Consider the following 20,600-nt stretch of genomic DNA (forward strand, 5'->3'; position numbering starts at 1 on the left):
GCGTCTTCACCTGCAGGATTGTTTGAGACCAGTCACCCGGACAGCTGATGAAACTGGTTTGCACAACCAAATAATTTCTGCCCAAACTGTCAGCACCTGTCTCAGGGAAGCTCATCTGCATGATTGTCATCCTCACCAGGGTTTTGACCTGCCGGCAGTTCGACGTCGTAATCGCTTTCAGTGGGCAAATGCTCATTTTATATGGCCACTGGCATGCTGGAGAAGTGTGATTTTCATGGATGAATTCTGGTTTCATTTGTACCGGGAAGATGGCAGAACACATGTATGGCGTCGTGTGGGCGAGCGGTTTGCTGATGTCAATGTTATGAACATGTAGTGGTGGGGTTATGCTATGGGCAGCCATAAGCTATGGACAACGAACACAATTGTATTTTCTTGATAGCAATTTGAATGCTCCCTTTGCTATGAGACTCAACATTGAGCTTGTGTATCCTGTTTCCATTGATCATTCTTGAGCTTTTTCTACAACTTGATTGGAGTCCACCTGTGGTAAATTCAATTGATTGGACATGGTTTGGAAAGACACACACACCTGTCTAAATAAGGTCCCACAAGGCACAGATCTGGGGAAGGGTACAAAAAAAATGTCTGCATCATTGAAGGTCCCCAAGAACACAGACACCTACATCATTCTTAAATAGAAGAAATTTGGAACGGCCAAGACTCTTCCTAAAGCTGGCCAAACTGAGCAAACGGGGGAGAAGGGCCTTGGTCAGGGAGGTGACCCAGAACCCGATGGTCACTCTGACAGAGCTCTGGAGTTCCTCTGTGGAGTTGGGAGAACTTTCCAGAAGGACAACCATCTATGCAGTACTCCACCAATCAGGCATTGATAGTGGAGTGGCCAGACGGACGACACATCTCAGTAAATGGCATGGTGGTAACAGCATCATGCTGTTGGGATGTCTTTCAGCGGCAGGGACTGGGAGACGAGTCGGGATCAAGGGAAAGATGAACTGACTAAAGTACAGAGATATCCTTGATGAAAACCTGCTCCAGAGAGCTCATGACCTCTGACTGGGGCGAAGGTTCACCTAAGCACACAGCCAAGACAACGCAGGAGTGGCTTTGGGACAAGTCTCTGAATGTCCTTGAGTGGCCCAGCCAGATCCTGGACTTGAACCAGATTGAACATCTCTGGAGAGACCTGAAAGTATCCCCCCCCATCCAACCTGACAGTGTTTGAGAGGATCTGCAGAGAAGAAGGGCTTGGCACACCTGTAACCCCAGATACAGGTGTGCCAAGCATGTAGCATCATGCCAAATAAGACTTGAAGCTGTAATCGCTGCCAAAGGTGCTATTGTGAGTGCAATAAAAGGTCTTAACCTCACTAGGTTATGTGGGACTGTAGCGTCCCACCTGCACAACATCCAGTGACATTGCAGAACGCCAAATAAAAAAAAACAGAAATACTCATTATAAAAATGAATTAAACTTGTAAGTGTTATACATCGGTTTAAATATTGATTTCTTGTTAATCCAACCACTGTGTCAGATTTCTAAAAGGCTTCACGGCGAAAGCATATCATGCGATTATGTGAGAACAGCGCCCAGCAGACAAATCATTACAAACAGTTACCAGCCAAGTAGAGGAGTTACACAAGTCAGAAATAGAAATCAAATTAATCACTTACCTTTGAAGATCTTCATATGGTTGCACTCACAAGACTCCCATTTACTCAATAAATGTTTGTTTTGTTCGATAAAGTCCCTGTTTATATCCAAAAACCTCCGTTTTGTTCAGTAATCCACAGGCTCAAACGCAGTCACAACAGGCAGATGAAGAATCTAAATAGTATCCGTAAAGTTCGTCGAAACATTTTGAACAATGTTTATAATCAATCCTCAGGTTGTTTTTAGCCTAAATAATCGATAATATTTCAACCGGACAATAACGTCCTCCAATATAAAAGGTAACCAAGAAAGGTGCGCTCTCGTTCGTGCGCATGGGACACGACAGTGTCCACTCATTCAGAGTGGTCTTACTCCCTCCATTTTTCAGAATACAATTTCTAAAGACTGTTGACATCTCGTGGAAGCCATAGGAAGTGCAATTAGTGTCCTAAGTCAATGGATACTGGAATGGCATGCAATAGAAAACTACAAACATAAAAAAATCTCACTTCCTGGATGGATTTTTTTCACAGGTTTTCGCCTGCAAAATCAGTTCTGTATAATACTCATATTATTTTAACAGTTTTGGAAACTTTGGTGTTTTCTATCCAAATCTACCAATTATATTCATATCCTAGCATCTGGGCCTGAGTAGCAGGCAGTCTACTTTGGGCACACTTTTCATCCGGATCAACTTCCTGTAACCTGCTGATAGCATGAGGGAAAATCAATTAATCAAGTGTGTTTATAAAGCCCTTTTTACTTACATCAACAGATGGCACAACATGTATTTATGTTGACTGTAAGGTCGTAATCTTTAGGCTAGCCGCAATCAGTCCTATAGCAGGATTGATTTATGCTCAGAGGCTTCAGAGATGTCCACCGAGCAGCAAACCCAGATTCATTGTGGAGAAGAAAAGCTAGTTTGATGTGGATGAGTAATCGGGCTAAGGGACAGTTGGCTAGTTAAAATGACTTGTGATACGAATATGTTTTTAATTGATATTGGAAAATTGATTGAACAGACTTTCTTTAACTCGAAAGCTAGAGAATCTGACACATTTTCACCTGTCATGCACCTAGGACTGGAGAAGAGCGGAGGACCAGGACTATTGAAATGCACCCCATTGACATGGGTCCAATGACTTTAGTCTCCTTCCCTATATTGTACTGACTGCACCTCCTCACTTTCTACTCTCACTGTTAATCTGTAATGTTCTGAAGACTGTGTTGGCCAAAAGCATTGCTATAGCCACAAAAAGTGTAAAATAAGCATTGATGGTAAACTGTTTGGCTCAAGTTTCCTAGAGCCAGATTATTAAAACTGTTCTTGGACTAAAAACACTTTCCATTGATCATCTATATTTAGTCCATGAGTAGGGGTCTGGGAAAGCGTGCTTGGACTCTCCTTAAACCCAGTCTCCTGTTTTCCATACAGATACCCGCTGTACCAGATCGGGAACCCCCAACTGAGGATCTTCCGGCCGCCATTCTCCCTGACTCTGGTCCGACCAGGGGAAGGAGCAGCCTCAAGACACAGTGCAGTTCAGAATCCCCATGGAGTAAGTCTGTTTTTTTTTAATGACATGTGACAGCACTGTGAGTTGTAAATTCAATGTGAGTCCAAACGAATGAGGGCACACTGAGGGGGAGAAGGGTTAATAATCAGACCCCAGCTCAGAACCTAATTCCCTTTCCCTTCCTTTTGTACTTAGTGTACATGTTCCCCGTCCCCTCATAGATTTCAAAGCATTAGACGGGTGTGTTAAGAGTCTTCACTTTATTTCTTACACCAGTCCATTTCCATGAGGTGGAGAGAACAAGTGCTGGTCTGCATCCTGGCCACCAGATGGAGTGCTAACCTAAAGAAATGAATGGCAGCCATCGGCTTCAGGTTGTTTCTCTGACCCCAGTACTGTGCTGATTGACTAAGCATGAGATGAGAAGAACAGAACTGAGTAGGTAGTGGCTTCCCCAAACTATTGATTCAGGGTCAGATCTATTTTCAAGGGGAACTTGTTCTTACTGTGAGTGTTTGCTTTATTGCTATGCTAGCTCAGTTCATTGACGTTCGCACAAGTTAAACAGGACATCAAGCATATATAGGGAACGACTATTACCATCCAGAGCTGTAGATACAAAGAGTTGAGAGATGCACTATCGTTTTATTGGCATTGCATTTCTTGCCACAATGACATTGTCTCGGTCCAAGAAGTGGGTCACAAGTCATCTGCTGCTTCGACCATCAGACAGTCCAATGACTCCACTGAATTTAAATTGATGCTTCAAGTGGAGCATCAATCCCAGTCTTTGCAGGGTCTTATTTCTAATCTATTCATTCATGTACCGGGTTCCCGCCCCAGACTCCAGGGTGCTTGTTTTAAAAGGCCGGTCTGTGTGTGGGTGAAATGTTTTTTATTTGTTTGTTTTTTTCCCCCCTGGGGCCTTTTCCTGGGCCAGGGAGAGGCACATGATTGCTGTACCTCCACCAAAAAAAAAGTGTGTTTACTACACCTTGTTGATCCTCTTCAGACACACACACACACACACACACACACACACACACACACACACACACACACACACACACACACACACACACACACACACACACACACACACACACACACACACACACACACACACACACACACACACACACACACACACACACCTATAATCTCCCCGGATCACCTAATGTCCATGATATTGATGGCTACTCAGGGTTTCCATTTGGAAAAAGTGGCGCCGGACAATTGACCGGCAGCATCTTTTATTTACAGGACATTTCAGACATTTACCAGACCCATATGCATTGGTTTCGTGACCTGATTAGGACGTCCACCTACAGTTCTCAGAATGACAGAAATCACATTTAGTTTATGCTATTTCATCTTAACAGAACATGGAGCTCAAATGCAACGGCGTGCATAATTCTTACTGGAATTTGAAGATGCATAGGCGGAGCAGCATATTAGGCTAGGAAGCTTCCCTAAAGTAAATTGCATTAAAATGCCAAAATTGTATAGCCAAATTAGTGTACTCCTGTCTGTACAGAAATTAATTAAATCATTCAAAATAGGCTACTACACCAGAAAGCATGATTTGACCACAGAGGATCAAAGAAGCTGTGGATTGTTCTAAATCGCATAGCCTACAGTCAGAAGTGGAAAAACAGTTTGGAAAACAAATGAGAAGACAGACTGGAGTCTTTTCATTATCAGAATTCTCAACTTAATTGAGCAAAAAGTATTGGCACCAGCGGAGATCGGTCATATGAGTGTGCATATTTACTGTTTTTTTACTTTCCTCTTCCTGCACTCCCTGTTCACTCATGACTGCACGGTCTGGCACGACTCCATCACCATCGTTAAGTTTGCCGATGACACAACAGTGGTAAGCTGTTGACAACGACGAGACAGCCTATAGGGACGAGGTCAGAGACCTGGCCGTGTGGTGTCAGGACAACAACCTCTCCCTCAACGTGGTCAAGACTAAGGAGATGATTGTGGACTACAGGAAAAGGAGGACCGAGCATGCCACATTCTCATCGATGGGGCTGTAGTGGAGCAGGTTGAGAACTTCAAGTTCCTTGGTGTCCATATCACCAACAAACTATAATGTTCCAAACCTCAGATCCTCAAAACGTTCTACAGCTGCAACATCGAGAGCATCCTGGCTGCATCACTGCCTGGTATGGAAACTGCTCAGCCTCCGACCGCAAGGCACTAAAGAGCGTTGTGCGAACGGCCCAGTAGATCACTGTGGCCAAGCTTTCCACCATCCAGGACCTCTATACCAGGCGGTGTCAGAGGAATGCCCCAAAAATTGGCAAAGGCTGTTCTCTCTGCTTCCGCATGGCAAGCGGTACCGGAGCGCCAAGTCTAGGTCCAAGAGGCTTCTAAACAGCTTTTACCCCCAAGCCATAAGACTGCTGAATATCTAATCAAATGGCTACCCAGACTGCTTGCATTGCCCTCTGCCCTCCCCCCCCCTTACACTGCTGATAGTCTCTGTTATTATCTATGTTACTTTAATAACTCTACCCACATATATTAACTCGACTAACCAGTACCTCCGCACATCGACTCTGTACCGCTACCACCTGTATATAGTCTCGCTATCTTTAATTATTTGTTTTTCTTTTTTTTTTGTAGGTATTTTTCTTATCTGCATTGTTGATTAAGGGCTTGTAAAGTAATCATTTCACTGTATGGTCTCTACACCTGTTGTATTCGTTGCATGTGACAAATAACATTTGATTTGATTCCAGGTTAGATTACCGTCGTTGTATTTGTCTCCCCCTTTTTCCAAGGCCTAATAAATGATCACACAAAATAGTTTTTATTGATCTGTTTGTCAGTGTCAGCAGAATTGGCTACCCTGTCATTTTTGTTGTATTAAAAAATATTCTGCTAAGGTTTCCAGTCATATAACGGGTCTATGTCAATCTACTTCCCCAATATAGAAAAGTTTACCTATTTTATTGGTCAGCTTGTTGCTCTGTGCAAGAAAGAAGTAGCCTATTCCAAACAGACCCTGGGACAGTTGTGGGATGATAGATCTAAAATTCATACAACATGCCTACATCCAACATTTTAAAAAAGCAATGCGGCTCATGCAACAGGTCAGTATGTAAAAATGGTGCTAAACAATATTTATTTTTTAGGGGTAAACTTGAAGTTATAAGCGCAGCAATGCGCACAAGGCAGAAGGCTACGCGCGAATGTTTGTATCATAATCGAATTAGTGTGGAAATATCCTTGTGAGCGGTTTCATGTGACAGAGATGAAAATATCCATTCAACATTTTGAAAGAGGGGACATGTAAATATACAACAACTAGCATGGTGGGCTGCTAATATGACTAGGATTGTGCTTTTGGCTATTGGACAATTAAAGAAATATATTTATTTGAAAACCAATAGAACATGAGAGGAAACGGCTAATGGTTTCAATGGCATATGTACGTTTTTCGAAAATAAAAACCTGCACGTTTGGTTGGATTTTGGCTAGGCTACTTTGAAGCAAGGTAAGACATGCAGTAAAATGTTCTGGATTCTAACAATTAAATGTTTCCTTTATAATTGTGGCCATTGTTTTTAAAACGTTTTTTTTTTTTTTTACACGCGATTTCTTTAAAAAAATGTTGCACACTGTTTGGGCTTATTAAAGCACGTTTCACTCCAGCAGAATCAAACACCTGTTTGAGCTGTTTTTGGCAGCTACAACATCAACTGGTATTTCATTATTAGGCTAAAATGCATTATTTCGCAATGCCCCCCCCCCCCCCCCCAATATCAGCTTTTACCTTTTTTCCCCCAGCCGAAATCCTGTGACTACTGTGCCGTCACTACAATAAAGTGTTGATTGTGTTTGTGGCCGTAGTTAGTTGCGTTTTTGTAGTGAGCCTTTCTTGAGTGCTTTAATTGAGTTTTTCTCAGGACGAACACAAGGTTTGCTTTGTCTGCCAAGCACCTGGGGCCTGAAATCAACACACCCATAGAGGTCCTATTTTATTCTGTGGACTCACAGGACGGAACTCAACTCGTTCTCTCTGCTCCTCGCGTTATTATTATACACTTCCCAAATGCTCTGCAAACGTTTCTCAAACTACACAGCCGTCTCCTAATCCTTCCTTGGCACTTTCACTGGCTCAAAACAACCGGGGAGTGTTTCTCTCTCGCTTCCTTAGTGCTGAGGTCGTTTGGTTTCTCTTGTCATTTTGAGAGTTCGTTGAGTCATTTTGTGGTCTTGAAGTATCTCTTCCTTTTCTCCAGCGCCATCGTTGGGTTTCTAGTTTTGCATACACATTCTTGTGTAAGACAACGGTGACTGGCTTCAGATTTCAGGATAAACACACACACACACACACACACACACACACACACACACACACACACACACACACACACACACACACACACACACACACACACACACACACACACACACACACACACACACACACACTTAGTGGACTCATGTCTTGTGCAGTTCAATGTGAGTGTTTCTTTGGGGTCGGGTGGGGGGGTTGAGATAAATGTCTGTTGCTCACAACATAGACAATACACTATGTGTTCCGTATAATTTGGAATTAGAATACTATAATGGACATGAACCTTCTTATGATAGGATAAAGGTCAGCAATTTTGGTCAGGGAGTTGGTCAACTATGGTTTGCCAGTGCTGTGATAAGATATTGTGTAAAATAAGGAATTTGAAGTATGTATCTGCACCGTATGTCTGTTAGCAAGCCAGCCAGACAGTTTTAGAGAAATTATTCCATAAATGTTTCAAATTACCTGCCAATATGCCAGAATTCCATTCAAACAAGGCAGTCAATCCACAGCCATACACTGGCTGAAATCAGTTGATGGAAGGATTTTACTGCACAATTTTTGATCGGAATATGCCTGCACTGCCATTCATGCCAATTACACTGGTTTCTCCCTGACCAATATGGCTGCCATTTTCACCTAATTCTGGAACTTTGAGGGTTTATAACATAGCCCCTCTAGTAATTTTATAGGATCTCTACGATGTATTTAGGTATTTAATCTTAATAGAACTACCTGTGCATCAATCTAAATGACATAACAATCTCTATCAAAATCTGTCAGTTTAAGCTAGAGATCTGTTTTTTTGTTGTTGCATTGGAACGGTCTCATTGCACCGAAGTCCTCAATCCAGGACTTCCGCATCTGCGGTGAAAGGTGGCAGAGCTAGAGCAGTGTTTCTCAGACCATGAGACATCCCGAAAAAACGGTATTCTCACAAAAACATCTGTAGCAACCGAACGGTTTGGCCTCAACCATTATGACCAGTCTATGAAATGAGGACACTCTCACACACAATGGTGTTCTCCGTTTTGCTCTACGACCCCCACAAGTGTCAGGAAACTCTTCTGAACTCAGTAATGTTGATGTGCCAACTTCTGTTTGGTAGCGTCCGAACCGTTTTGGCTACATACTAATGGGACGAACACGACGATAATGTGTAATCTCCTAGATTTAGGACAGACACTTATTTTTGGACTGTCCTTTTTACCATGTATGTGTTTTTTTTTTTCTGTGAATTTTTTTCATAGTATCCAATTGTTGTAGCGATGAGACAAGATAGTAGCTACAACTCCCGTACAGGCTCGGGAGAGACAAAGGTTGACAGTCATGCGTCCTCCAATACACAACCCAACCAAGCCGCACTGCTTCTTAACACAGCGCGCATCCAACCCGGAAGCCAGCCGCACCGCTGTGTCGGAGGAAACACCGTGTACCTGGCAACCTTGGTTAGCACGCACTGCGCCCGGCCCGCCACAGGAGTCGCTGGTGCGCGATGAGACAAGGACATCCCTACCGACCAAGCCCTCCCTAACCCGGACGACGCTAGGCCAATTGTGCGTCGCCCCACGGACCTCCCGGTCGCAGCCGGTTACGACAGAGCCTGGGACTCTGATGGCACAGCTGGCGCTGCAGTACAGATGACAGTACAGCGCCCTTAACCACTGCGCCACCCGGGAGGCCGTTTTTCACGCATTTCTATGGGCTTTAGTAGTAATGGGCAAAATCAATATTTTATCAAAAATTATTCAAAAATATTTTGATACATAAAAGGGTCCTAAAATTCTAAATCAAATAGCTAAATGATGTAGTAATGTAGTGACAAACACTGAAAGTTAAACGATTGAGCATAATAGTTTATGTATATTAAACTAGAGATAATGCAGGTGGACCTCTTCATTAAATCCACCTCAATTGGCTGCTTTGCGCTCCCAAAAAAGGTTTTGTAGTGCCACTGCCTTTCATCTTGTCTGTATACTTCATGACTTCTCTCATAGCTTATTTGCAGTTTTCTCTGTAGGAAATGTCACTACAAATCATTTTGTGCCTCACCTTCGCTGTTTCATGTATCCTCCTAAATGATGACTCGGCATAATATTTCAAACTGAGTTTTCCACATCTGTGTGTGTGTGTGTGTGTGTGTGTGTGTGTGTGTGTGTGTGTGTGGAGACCTTGTTACCATCTTACCTTTTATATAATGGCATGAAGTGTGAACTGCTGCCTTTCTCCTCAAGAAGGACATCCCTAATGTCATCTATCAATTGTTAACTTTCTCTCCTCATCTCAGGTTTCATGTCTTCCCTCTGTACAAACCCTCCCTTAGTCTCTTGGTATTTCATGTTTTTGAGTTGTGCCCTGTTTATTGTGTTGGTCTTTGTCACGGTTCAGACTTTGTTTGTGTGTGCAGGGCACAAGGAGCACATTTACAAAAATACATTTTTGAGCACAATTAAAGTATTTTGCGTAATAGTGTTTCAATGATAAATAATGACAATTCATGAATAAAAGGTTTTTAGGGTGATCCATGCTTAGTCAAGCACAATGTGTACCCTCAGATATTTGATTCACTTAGTGAGACAAATGTTCAACTGCCCCTTTAACCTCTTAGTCCGCCCCATCCCGGATCCGGGATCGTGACTACAACCTCAAGCTCATTACCATAACGCAAAATTAGCGATTTCTGAAAATTGCAAATTAAATGAAATAAATATGCCTATCCTCAAGCTTATCCTTTTCTTAACAATCCTGTCGTCTCAGATTTTCAAAATATGCTTTAGAACCAGAGAAAATCAATAATTTGTGTAAGAGTGGTGATAGCTAGCTTAGCATTTAGCGTTAGCATTTAGCACGCAACATTCACAAAAACCAGCAAAGGGATCAAATAAAATAATTTACCTTTGAAGAACTTCAGATGTTTCAATGAGGAGACTCTCAGTTACATAGCAGATGTCCAGTTTTTCCTGAAAGATGCTTGTGTAGGACACAACGTTCCGTTTTGTTACTATGCATTTGGCTACCGAAACTAACCGATAATTCAGTCACCTAAACGTCAAACTTTTTTCAGAATTAACTCCATAATATCGACTGAAACATGGAAAACGTTGTTTGAATCAATCCTCAAGGTGTTTTGTCATATCCCTTCCCTGGAAGCGTGCATTCTTCTCTGATTCGGATGGAAAAATACTGGTACCTGACTTTTGCGCACCAATTTCCACGCAGACACCGTGCGGGACACTTGGTAATTGTAGGCTCTTATGGTCAATCTTCCAATGATATGCCTACAAATACGTCACAATGCTGCAGACACCTGGGGGAAACGATAGGAAGTGTCCGTTCATTCCTGTCGCATTCACAGCCATATAAGGAGATCATGGAAAACGTGCCTCCAGAAATCCTGTTGATTTCCTGGTCACTCAAACATCTTGGTTTTGCCTGTAGATTCTGTTCTATGGCACTCACAGTGAAAATCTTTACAGTTCTGGAAACGTCAGAGTGTCTTCTTTCCAAAACTATCAATTCCAAGCATAGTCGAGCATCTTTTCGTGACAAAATATTGCGCTTAAAACGGGCATGTCTTTTTATCCAAAAATGAAATACTGCCCCTAGAGTATTAACAGGTTAAAAAGAAACTTCTCCTATAAAGCTACTTCTCGTTTTGAAAATGGCCTACACATTTATTATAGTGTCAACATTGACTATAAAGTGTAAATAGGATCATTTTGGTCACAATGTCCGTCTCGTCCAAAACAAAGATTTGCGAGATGATAGAAAAATGGTATCGCGGAATGAAGTGATACCGTAACAGTTTTCCTTGGGTTGGGTTTATTTTAATCCGACCCACATGCCCACATCTTGCAGCACCCAAGTAAACATTCAGATCTCAGCTGCACTTGACCCGATTGTAATGCCCATGTTCAATTTGGTTTGATATTCAATATCCCTATGGGGTTAGTTAAGGACCATTAGTAAATTACACCATGCACAGTGCCTTCGGAAAGTATTCAGACTAGAGGGCAATCGATTATGATTGTTCAATGCTGATATCGATTTATTGGAGGACTTAAAAAAAAAAGCTTTTTAAAAAATATATATTTAATACATTTGTTTATTTGTAATAATGACATTTACAACAATACTGAATTGAACACTTTTTTTTATTTGAACTTAAACTAATACATAGATAAAATCAATTTGGTCTCAAATAAATAATGAAACATGTTCAATTTGGTTTAAATAATGCAAAAACTCAGTGTTGGAGAAGAAAGTAAAAGTGCGATATGTGCCATGTAAAAAAGCTAACGTTTAAGTTCCTTGCTTAGAACATGAGAATATATGAAAGCTGGTCGTTCCTTTTAACATGAGTCTTCAATATTCCCAGGTAAGACGTTTTAGGTTGTAGTTATTATAGGCCTATTTCTCTCTATACCATTTGTATTTCATTTACCTTTGACTATTGGATGTTCTTATAGGCACTATAGTATTGCCAGCCTAATCTCGGGAGTTGATAGGCTTGAAGTCATAAACAGCACTGTGCTTCAAGCATTGCGAAGAGCTGCTGGCAAACGCAGGAAAGTGCTGTTTGAATGAATGCTTATGAGCCTGCTGCTGCCTCCCACAGCTCAGTCAGAGCAGTCTATCAAATATCAAATCATAGACATAATTATAATATAATAAACACACAGAAATACAAGCCTTAGTTTGACCATATTAATGACCTATCATTTCGAAAACAAAATGTTTATTCATTTAGTGAAAAACAGGACCGTTCTGTATTTTATTGAACAAAATATTGCTGTTGCATTGCACAACCTTCAATGTTATGTCATAATAACGTAAACCTCTGGCAAATTAATTACGTTCTTCGTTAGGAAGAAATGGTCTTCACACAGTTCCTAACGAGCCAAACTGCTGCATGTAACCTGACTCTGCTTGCACTGAATGCAAGAGAAGTGATACCATTTCCCTAGTTAATATTGCCTGCTAACATTAATTTATTTTAACTAAATATGCAGGTAAAAAAATATATACTTGTGTATTTATTTTAAGAAAGGCATTGATGTTTATGGTTAACTTGTGACGTTGGCGCTACAATTGTTCTTTTTTCACGAATGCTCTTTTGTTAAATCATCACCCGTTTGGCGAAGTAGGCTGTGATTCAATGATGAATTAACTGGCACCGCATTGATTGTATGCAACGCAGGACAAGCTAGTTAAACTAGTAATATCATCAACCATGTGTAGTTAACTAGTGATTATGTTAAGATTGCTAGATTTTTTTTTATAAGATAAGTTTAATGCTAGCTTGCAACGTACCCTGCTCCTTGCTGCACTCTCATAACAGGTGGTCAGCCTACCACAAAGTCTCCTCGTGGATTGCAATATAATTGGCGTACAAAAATGCTGATTACCGAGTGTTATGAAAACTTGAAATAGGCCCTAATTAATCGGTCAACCTCTCATTCAGACCGCTTTACTTTATCCACATTTTGTTAGTTTACAGCCTTATTTTAAAATTGCTTAAAATAAAAAAAAATCCTCATCAATCTACACACATGACCTTTTAGCTAATTTATAAAATATCACATTTACATAAGTATTCAAACTAGAGGTCGACCGATTTAATCGGAATGGCCGATTTAATTAGGGCCGATTGCAAGTTTTCATAACAATCGGAAATCGATATTTTTGGCCGCCTATTATTATTATTATTATTATTATTATTTTTTTTTTTAACTTTATATATTATTATATATATTATAATATATTTTTTTTATACCTTTTTATTTAACTAGGCAAATCAATTAACCTCTACGCTCCCGGACCCGGGATGGGAGTTACTAATCATCGACTGACACTAATTAGCACAACGCAACGGACATAAATATTCCTATTCATGAAAATCACAAGTGAAATATATTGAGACACAACTTAGCCTTTTGTTAATCACCCTGTCATCTCAGATTTTCAAAATATGCTTTACAGCCAAAGCTAGACAAGCATTTGCGTAAGTTTATCGATAGCCTAGCATAGCATTTTGTCCAGCTAGCAGCAGTTAACTTGGTCAAGGAAATCAGAAAAGCAATCAAATTAAATCGTTTACCTTTGATGAGCTTCGGATGTTTTCAGTCACGAGACTCCCAGTTAGATAGCCAATGTTCCTTTTTTTCCAAAAATATTATTTTTGTAGGCGAAATAGCTCCGTTTGTTCTTCACGTTTGGCTGAGAAATCGCCCGGAAATTGCAGTCAAGAAAACGCCGAAAAATATTCAAAATTAGCTCCATAATATCGACAGAAACATGGCAAACGTTGTTTATAATCAATCCTCAAGGTGTTTTTCAAATATCTATTCAATAATATATCCACCGGGACAATTGGTTTTTCAGTAGGAACGATTGGCATAATGGCTACCTCTGTATTTTACGCGAGAATCACTCTGAGAGCCATCCGGTGACCACTTGTGCAATGTAGCCACTTACGGGTATTCTTCAACATAAATGCGTAAAACTACGTCACAATGCTGTAGACACCTTGGGGAATACGGAGAAAAAGTAATCTGATTGATAGCCCATTCACTGCTCAATAGGGACGGATTGGAACGCAGACCTTTCAAAACATGAGGCATTTCCGGATTGGATTTTTCTCAGGCTTCCGCCTGCAATATCAGTTCTGTTATACTCACAGACAATATTTTTACAGTTTTGGAAACTTTAGTGTTTTCTATCCTAAGATGTCAATTATATGCATATTCTAGCATCTTGTCCTGACAAAATATCCTGTTATTTTTCCAAAAATGAAAATTCTGCCCCCTAGTCACAAAAGGTTAAGAACACATTCTTATTTTCAATGACGGCCTGGGAACGGTGGGTTAACTGCCTCGTTCAGGGGCAAAACAACAGTTTTTCACCTTGTCAGCTCGGGGGATATAATCTTGCAACCTTACAGTGAACTAGTCCAATGCAATAACAACCTGCCCCTCTCTCTCGTTGCACTCCACAAGGAGACTGCCTGTTACGCGAATGCAGTAAGCCAAGGTAAGTTGCAAGCTAGCATTAAACTTATCTTATAAAAAGTAATCAATCATAATCACTAGTTAACTACACATGGTTGATGATATTATCTAGCGTGTCCCGCGTTGCATATAATCTGACTGAGCATACAAGCATACAAGTATCTGACTGAGCGATGGTAGGCAGAAGCAGGCGCGTAAACATTCATTCAAACAGCACTTTTGTGTGTTTTGCCAGAAGCTCTTCGTTGTGCGTCAAGTATTGCACGGTTTATGACTTCAAGCCTATCAACTCCCGACATGAGGCTGGTGTATCCGAAGTGAAATGGCTAGCTAGTTAGCGGGGTGCGCGCTAATAGCGTTTCAAATGTTACTATCTGAGCCTTCTTGTAGTTGTTGTCGTTGTGTTGCTGGTTCGAGCCCAGGGAGGAGCGAGTAGAGGGATGGAAGCTATACTGTTACACTGGCAATACTAAGGTGCCTATAAGAACATCCAATAGTTAAAGGTTAATGAAATACAAATGGTATAGAGGGAAATAGTCCTATAATTCCTATAATAACTACAACCTAAAACTTCTTACCTGGGAATATTGAAGACTCATGTTAAAAGGAACAACCAGCTTTCATATGTTATGTTCTGAGCAAGGAACTGAAACGTTAGCTTTCTGACATGGCACATATTGCACTTTTACTTTCTTCTCCAACACTGTTTTTGCATTATTTAAACCAAATTGAACATGTTTCATTATTTATTTGAGGCTAAATTGATTTTATTGATGTATTATATTAAGTTAAAATAAGTGTTCATTCAGTATTGTTGTAATTGTCATTTTTACAAATAAATAAATAAAAATAGTCTAATTAATCGGTATCGATCTTTTGGGTCCTCCAATAATCGGTATCGGCGTTGAAAAATCATAATTGGTCGACGTCTAATTCAGTCCCTTTAAACAGTACTTTGTTGAAGCACCTTTGGTAGCGATTACAGTATTGAGTCTTGTTGGGTATGATGCTACAAGCTTGGCACACCTGTATTTGGGGAGTTTCTCCCATTCTTCTGCAGATCCTCTCAAGTTCTGTCACGTTTGATGGGGAGCGTTGCTCCTGAAGCCAGTCTTGTCTTGGCTGTGTGCTTTATGGTCGTTGTCCTGTTGGAAGGTGAACCTTCACCCCAGTCTGAGGTCCTGAGCGTTCTGGAGCAGGTTTTCATCAAAGATCTCTGTACTGTGCTCCGTTCATCTTTGACTACATCCTGACTTGTCTCCCAGTCCCTGCCGCTGAAAAAGATCCCCACAGTAGTAACCAGTAGAAAGCAAGAGCGGGATGGATGTATGGATGGATGGATGGATAACTAGATAGATGGAGACAGAAAGAAAAGGTGTACAGTAGAAGTACACCCATGAGGGATGTAGGGTTTAATACCTTAACCGGTATCCTTTGATTTCCGACCAAGCACCTTCCTGTTTTCTGAGCGTGAAATAACCTGTTTGGGCTAGGGGGCAGCATTTTCACTTGGATGAAAAGCATGCACAGAGTAAACTGCCTGCTACTCAGTCCCATATGCTAATGTATGCATTTTATTATTAATATTGGACAGAAAACACTCTGAAGTTTCTAAAACTGTTTGAATGATGTCTGTGAGTATAACAGAAATCATATGGTAGGTGAAAACCTAAGAAAAATCCAACCAAGAAGTGGGAAATCTGAGGTTTGTAGTTTATCAACTCATTGCCATTCCAATATATAGTGTCTGTGGGGTAATTTTGCACCTCTTAAGGTTTCCACTAGATGTCAACAGTCTTTTGAACCTTTTTTCAGGCTTCGACTGTGAAGGGGGGCTGAATGAGAGGGGATTGAGCCAGATGTCTGGCAGATTGCTACGAGCTCGCGACGCGTGGTCATATGAGTTTCCTCGCGTTCCATTACTTTTCTACAAAGGAATTCTCCGTTTGGAACATTATTGAAGATTTGTTAAAAACATCCTAAAGATTGATTCTATACATCGTTTGACATGTTTCTACGACCTGTAATATAACTTTTTGAACTTTTCGTCCGACCTTTCCGCTGGACTTGCATGCGTGTTTGGATTTGTTTTCCAAACGCCCTAACAAAAGGAGTTATTTGGTCATAAATGATCCTGGGAGTGCATTCTGATGAAGATCATCAAAGGTACGTGAATATTTATAATGCTATTTCTGACTAATGTGACTCCACAACATGGCGGATAGTTGCTTGGCTGTTTTGGTCTCTGAGTGCCGTACTCAGATTATTGCATGATATGCTTTTTCCGTAAAGTTTTTAAAAATCTGACACCGGTTGCATTAAGGAGAAGTTTATCTAAAGTTCCATGTATAATAGTTGTATCTTTAATCAATGTTTATTATGAGTATTTCTGTAAATTGACGTGGCTCTCTGCAAAATCACTGCATGTTTTGGAACTACTGAACATAAGACGCCAATGTAAAATTAGATTTTTGGATATAAATATGCACTTTATTGAACAAAACACACATGTATTGTGTAACATTAAGTCCTATTGGTGTCATTTGATGAAGATCATCAAAGGTTAGTGATTTCATTTTATCTCTTTCTGATTTTTGTGACTCCTCTCTTTGGCTGGAAAAATAGCTGTGTTTTCCTGTGACTTGGTGGTGACCTAACATAATCGTTTGGTTTGCTTTCGCTGTAAAGCCTTTTTTAAATCGGACACTGTGGTTGGATTAACGAGAAGTTGATCTTTAAAATGGTGCCTAATACTTGTATGTTTGAGAAATTTGAATTATTAGATTTCTGTTTGAATTTGGCACCCTGCAATTTCACTGGCTGTTGGCGATGGGTTCTGCTAGCGTAATCCCATTCCCAGACAGGATAAAGGCCGGTACCGTGGACCAATTATATACAGTTGAAGTCGGAAGTTTACATACACCTTAGCCAAATAAATTTAGACTCAGTTTTCACAATTCCTAACATTTAGTCCTAGTAAAAGGTCTTAGGTCAGTTAGGATAACCACTTTTATTTTAAGAATGTGAAATTTCTGAATAATAGAGTGATTTCTTTCAGCTTTTATTTCTTTCATTACATTCCCAGTGGAGCAGAAGTTTTTACATACACTCTATTAGTATTTCGTAGCATTGTCTTTTAAATTGTATAACTTTGATCAAACTTTTCAGGTAGCCTTTCACAAGCTAAATAAAAAAAGAGCCTATGTACAAGAAGTACCGGTACACAATCAATGTGAGGTAATATGTACACTACCGTTCAAAAGTTTGGGGTCACTTAGAATTATCCTTGTTTTTTAAAGAACAGCACATTTTCTGTCCTTTTTAAAATAACATAAAAATGATCAGAAATACGGTGTAGACATTAATGTTGTAATTGACTATTGTAGCTGGGAATCTGCTGATGTCTATTGGAGTGTCTACATAGGCGTACAGAGGCACATTATCAGCAACCATCACTCCTGTGTTCCAATGGCACGTTGTGTTAGCTAATCCAAGTTTATCATTTTAAAAGGCTATTTGATCATTAGAAACCCCTTTGGCAATTACGTTAGCACAGCTGAAAACTGCCGCGTTGATTAAAGAAGCAATAAAACTGGCCTTTAGACCAGTTGAGTATCTGGGGCATCAGCATTTGTTGGTTCCATTTACAGGCTCAAAATGGCCAGACACAAAGACCTTTCTTCAGAAACTCATCAGTCTATTCTTGTTCTGAGAAATGAAGGCTATACAATGTGAGAAATTGCCAAGAAACTGACGATCTCGTACAATGCTGTGTAATAATCCCTTCACAGAACAGTGCAAACTGACTCTAACCAGAATAGAAAGAAGAGTGGGAGGCCCCGGTGCACAACTGAGCAAGAGGACAAGTACATTAGTGTCTAGTTTGAGAAACATACACCTCACAAGTCCTCAACTGGCAGCTCCATTAAATAGTACCCGCAAAACACCAATGTCAACAGTCAACAGTGAAGAGGCGAATCCGGGATGCTGGACTTCTAGGTGTAGTTGTATGAAATGGACATATCCACTCTCTGGCTTTGTTCATAAATTAGACCAGTCATCACAATGCTAGCAGCTTACCATATTTACTAAAAATAAAGTATCCAATAGAAAACAACTTGCTTGTATAAATGTAATTGCTGAATTACTTTTCTGAACATTTTCTGAAAAGTTTGGGAAATTACCAGGAGTTTTGCATCCCTACCTCTCCATCTAAGACTAATCCCCTCACTCAGTAGTTCCCAACCAGGGGTATTAGGCCTTTCCACAGGGGGTACTTGAAGACTCATGAGATCATAGGCCTACCGATGAAATGCACATGAGGGGGTATTTCAGAGGTACTCAGGGCAGAGCAAAATTCCACTGCCATATTTGATATAGCTGAACTGTTATCTATCCACCAAAATATGTTACTCTAGTAGGAAACAAAGACCATGAGACAAAGACCCAAAGTTCACAATGTTCCCTTCTGTTCTCTCACAGGAAGCTGCATCGATTACACTCGCCTCCATTTCCCGTTGACTCAACTTTAATATCAGATTTATGGCCAAAACAATACGAAACAATACAACTTTTTTAATCCCCCCGAGGCCTAACATAGGGATTTTTTTTTAATCCTTGGGCGGGCAGCCTAAGCATTTTTTAGGGACGCCTAAGTCCAAACAGTGCCTAGAATTGCAGGAAATTAGCTTTAAAACTGATTTCAGCTCCATGGCAGAGTATGTAGAATCTGAGAGAATTTGCTTTCAAATGGCAACATTTTCTCTCAGCTCCATGGAGAAATTTGTAGAATTGCAGTAAATAGGCTTAAACATGCAAAAATGTCTTTACACCACCAAGATGAGGGCCTTTAAAATAGTCTCTAATATTCAGCCCACCGTGGCCATTGCCATGCCCCTGCCACTCCCCTTTTTCCACACCCACCTCCTCAGCCCTTTTTAGATCCATAAAAAAGCCTGGCATGCCAATGTCCCCCGACGTCTCCAACCTGCTCCACATACTCCGACCATCCCCGACGTTATCTGATGCCCTTCTGATGCCCTTGCCTGGGTGGAAAGCTTCCATCATCCGTGGGATAGTGTTACTGTGGGGGAATGCCGTGTGTTTGTGTATAAATATAGCAGCATCTAATGATGCATTCAGCCTTGACAGCTGCCTTAAGACAGGTATTTGTTCTTTCCTGGGAGTGGTGGAGAAAAGTGTGAAAGGCTCCTTCTGTTTCTGGAGTCTCCGGCGATGTTGTCGTGAGGACTGCATTACTTGAGCAGCAGTAGGCTTGAGCTCTGAGTCACTGCACCCTTTTGTCAGTTTGGTTTGTGGAGTGTTGACTCTTCCTATCGTCTACCTTTATCGCTGCACTTGTATGAGTTTGTTGTTTTTATCTTGTCTATCAGAGGGGGCGCTGTTGCTTGAGTGAAATTCCTTGCCGCTCTGAGTGGGTGAGTGTGTGCGTGTGTGGCAGGAGGATAATTGGAGTGTGTGACAGCAGGGATTAAGAGAATGTTCCTCTCTTTAATCAGGATCAGTGTTCTCGCTCTAATGACCCTGAGAGGACTCTATTCCCCAACCCCCCCCCCCCCCTCTCTCCACTCACACACTTTCTCTCCCTCCGCTTTCTAGGAAATCCTCTCGTTCTCTCCCTCATCTTCTCAAGTGCCCTCTCCCACTCTCTTAACTCACTCTTTCTCTCTCTCTCTCCTTCTCTAACCCCTCTTTCTCTGCCTCGCTTCTCTTTCTCTCCTCTCCTAATTCCACTCTACTCTGCTTCACTAACCTCTGGCACACACACAGGATGGAGGGATTAGGGGAAGGAGGAATGGAAACGGAGGCGCATCTGTGTGTTGCATCTCGAAGGAGACTGTTCTGGGTCCCCATAAATAAATGATCCTAAATGTGTTTGTTCACACTTTTTTTTCCTTTTTTTTCTGAATTGCCATTGTCCCTTGACTCGGACCGCTCTGCTATTCTAGCCCGAAGACGTTTCAGTCCCTATGTCTTCCCCTCCCTGAAAGAGATCCATGTTGATTTGGAGATAAATACAATTGTATTTGTCACATGCGCCGAGTAGTACAACAAGTGGAGACCTTAACGTGATATGCTTACTTATACAAGCCCTT

At 41.0% G+C, this 20,600-nt stretch overlaps 1 protein-coding gene across 1 annotated transcript in view; it reads left to right on the forward strand.

The window, feature by feature from the left end:
- The window catches only part of mrpl23 (mitochondrial ribosomal protein L23), a 107,254-nt gene that overhangs the window by 17,622 nt on the left and 69,032 nt on the right, over window positions 1-20,600 (forward strand). Inside the window, exon 2 of the mRNA XM_046357931.1 lies at window positions 3,075-3,198. Coding sequence (XP_046213887.1) covers window positions 3,194-3,198 — 5 coding nt within the window. The 5' untranslated portion in view covers window positions 3,075-3,193. The remainder of the gene's footprint in view (window positions 1-3,074; window positions 3,199-20,600) is intronic.

The sequence above is a fragment of the Oncorhynchus gorbuscha genome, linkage group LG01, assembly GCF_021184085.1.
Source record: "Oncorhynchus gorbuscha isolate QuinsamMale2020 ecotype Even-year linkage group LG01, OgorEven_v1.0, whole genome shotgun sequence".
NCBI lineage: Eukaryota > Metazoa > Chordata > Actinopteri > Salmoniformes > Salmonidae > Oncorhynchus > Oncorhynchus gorbuscha.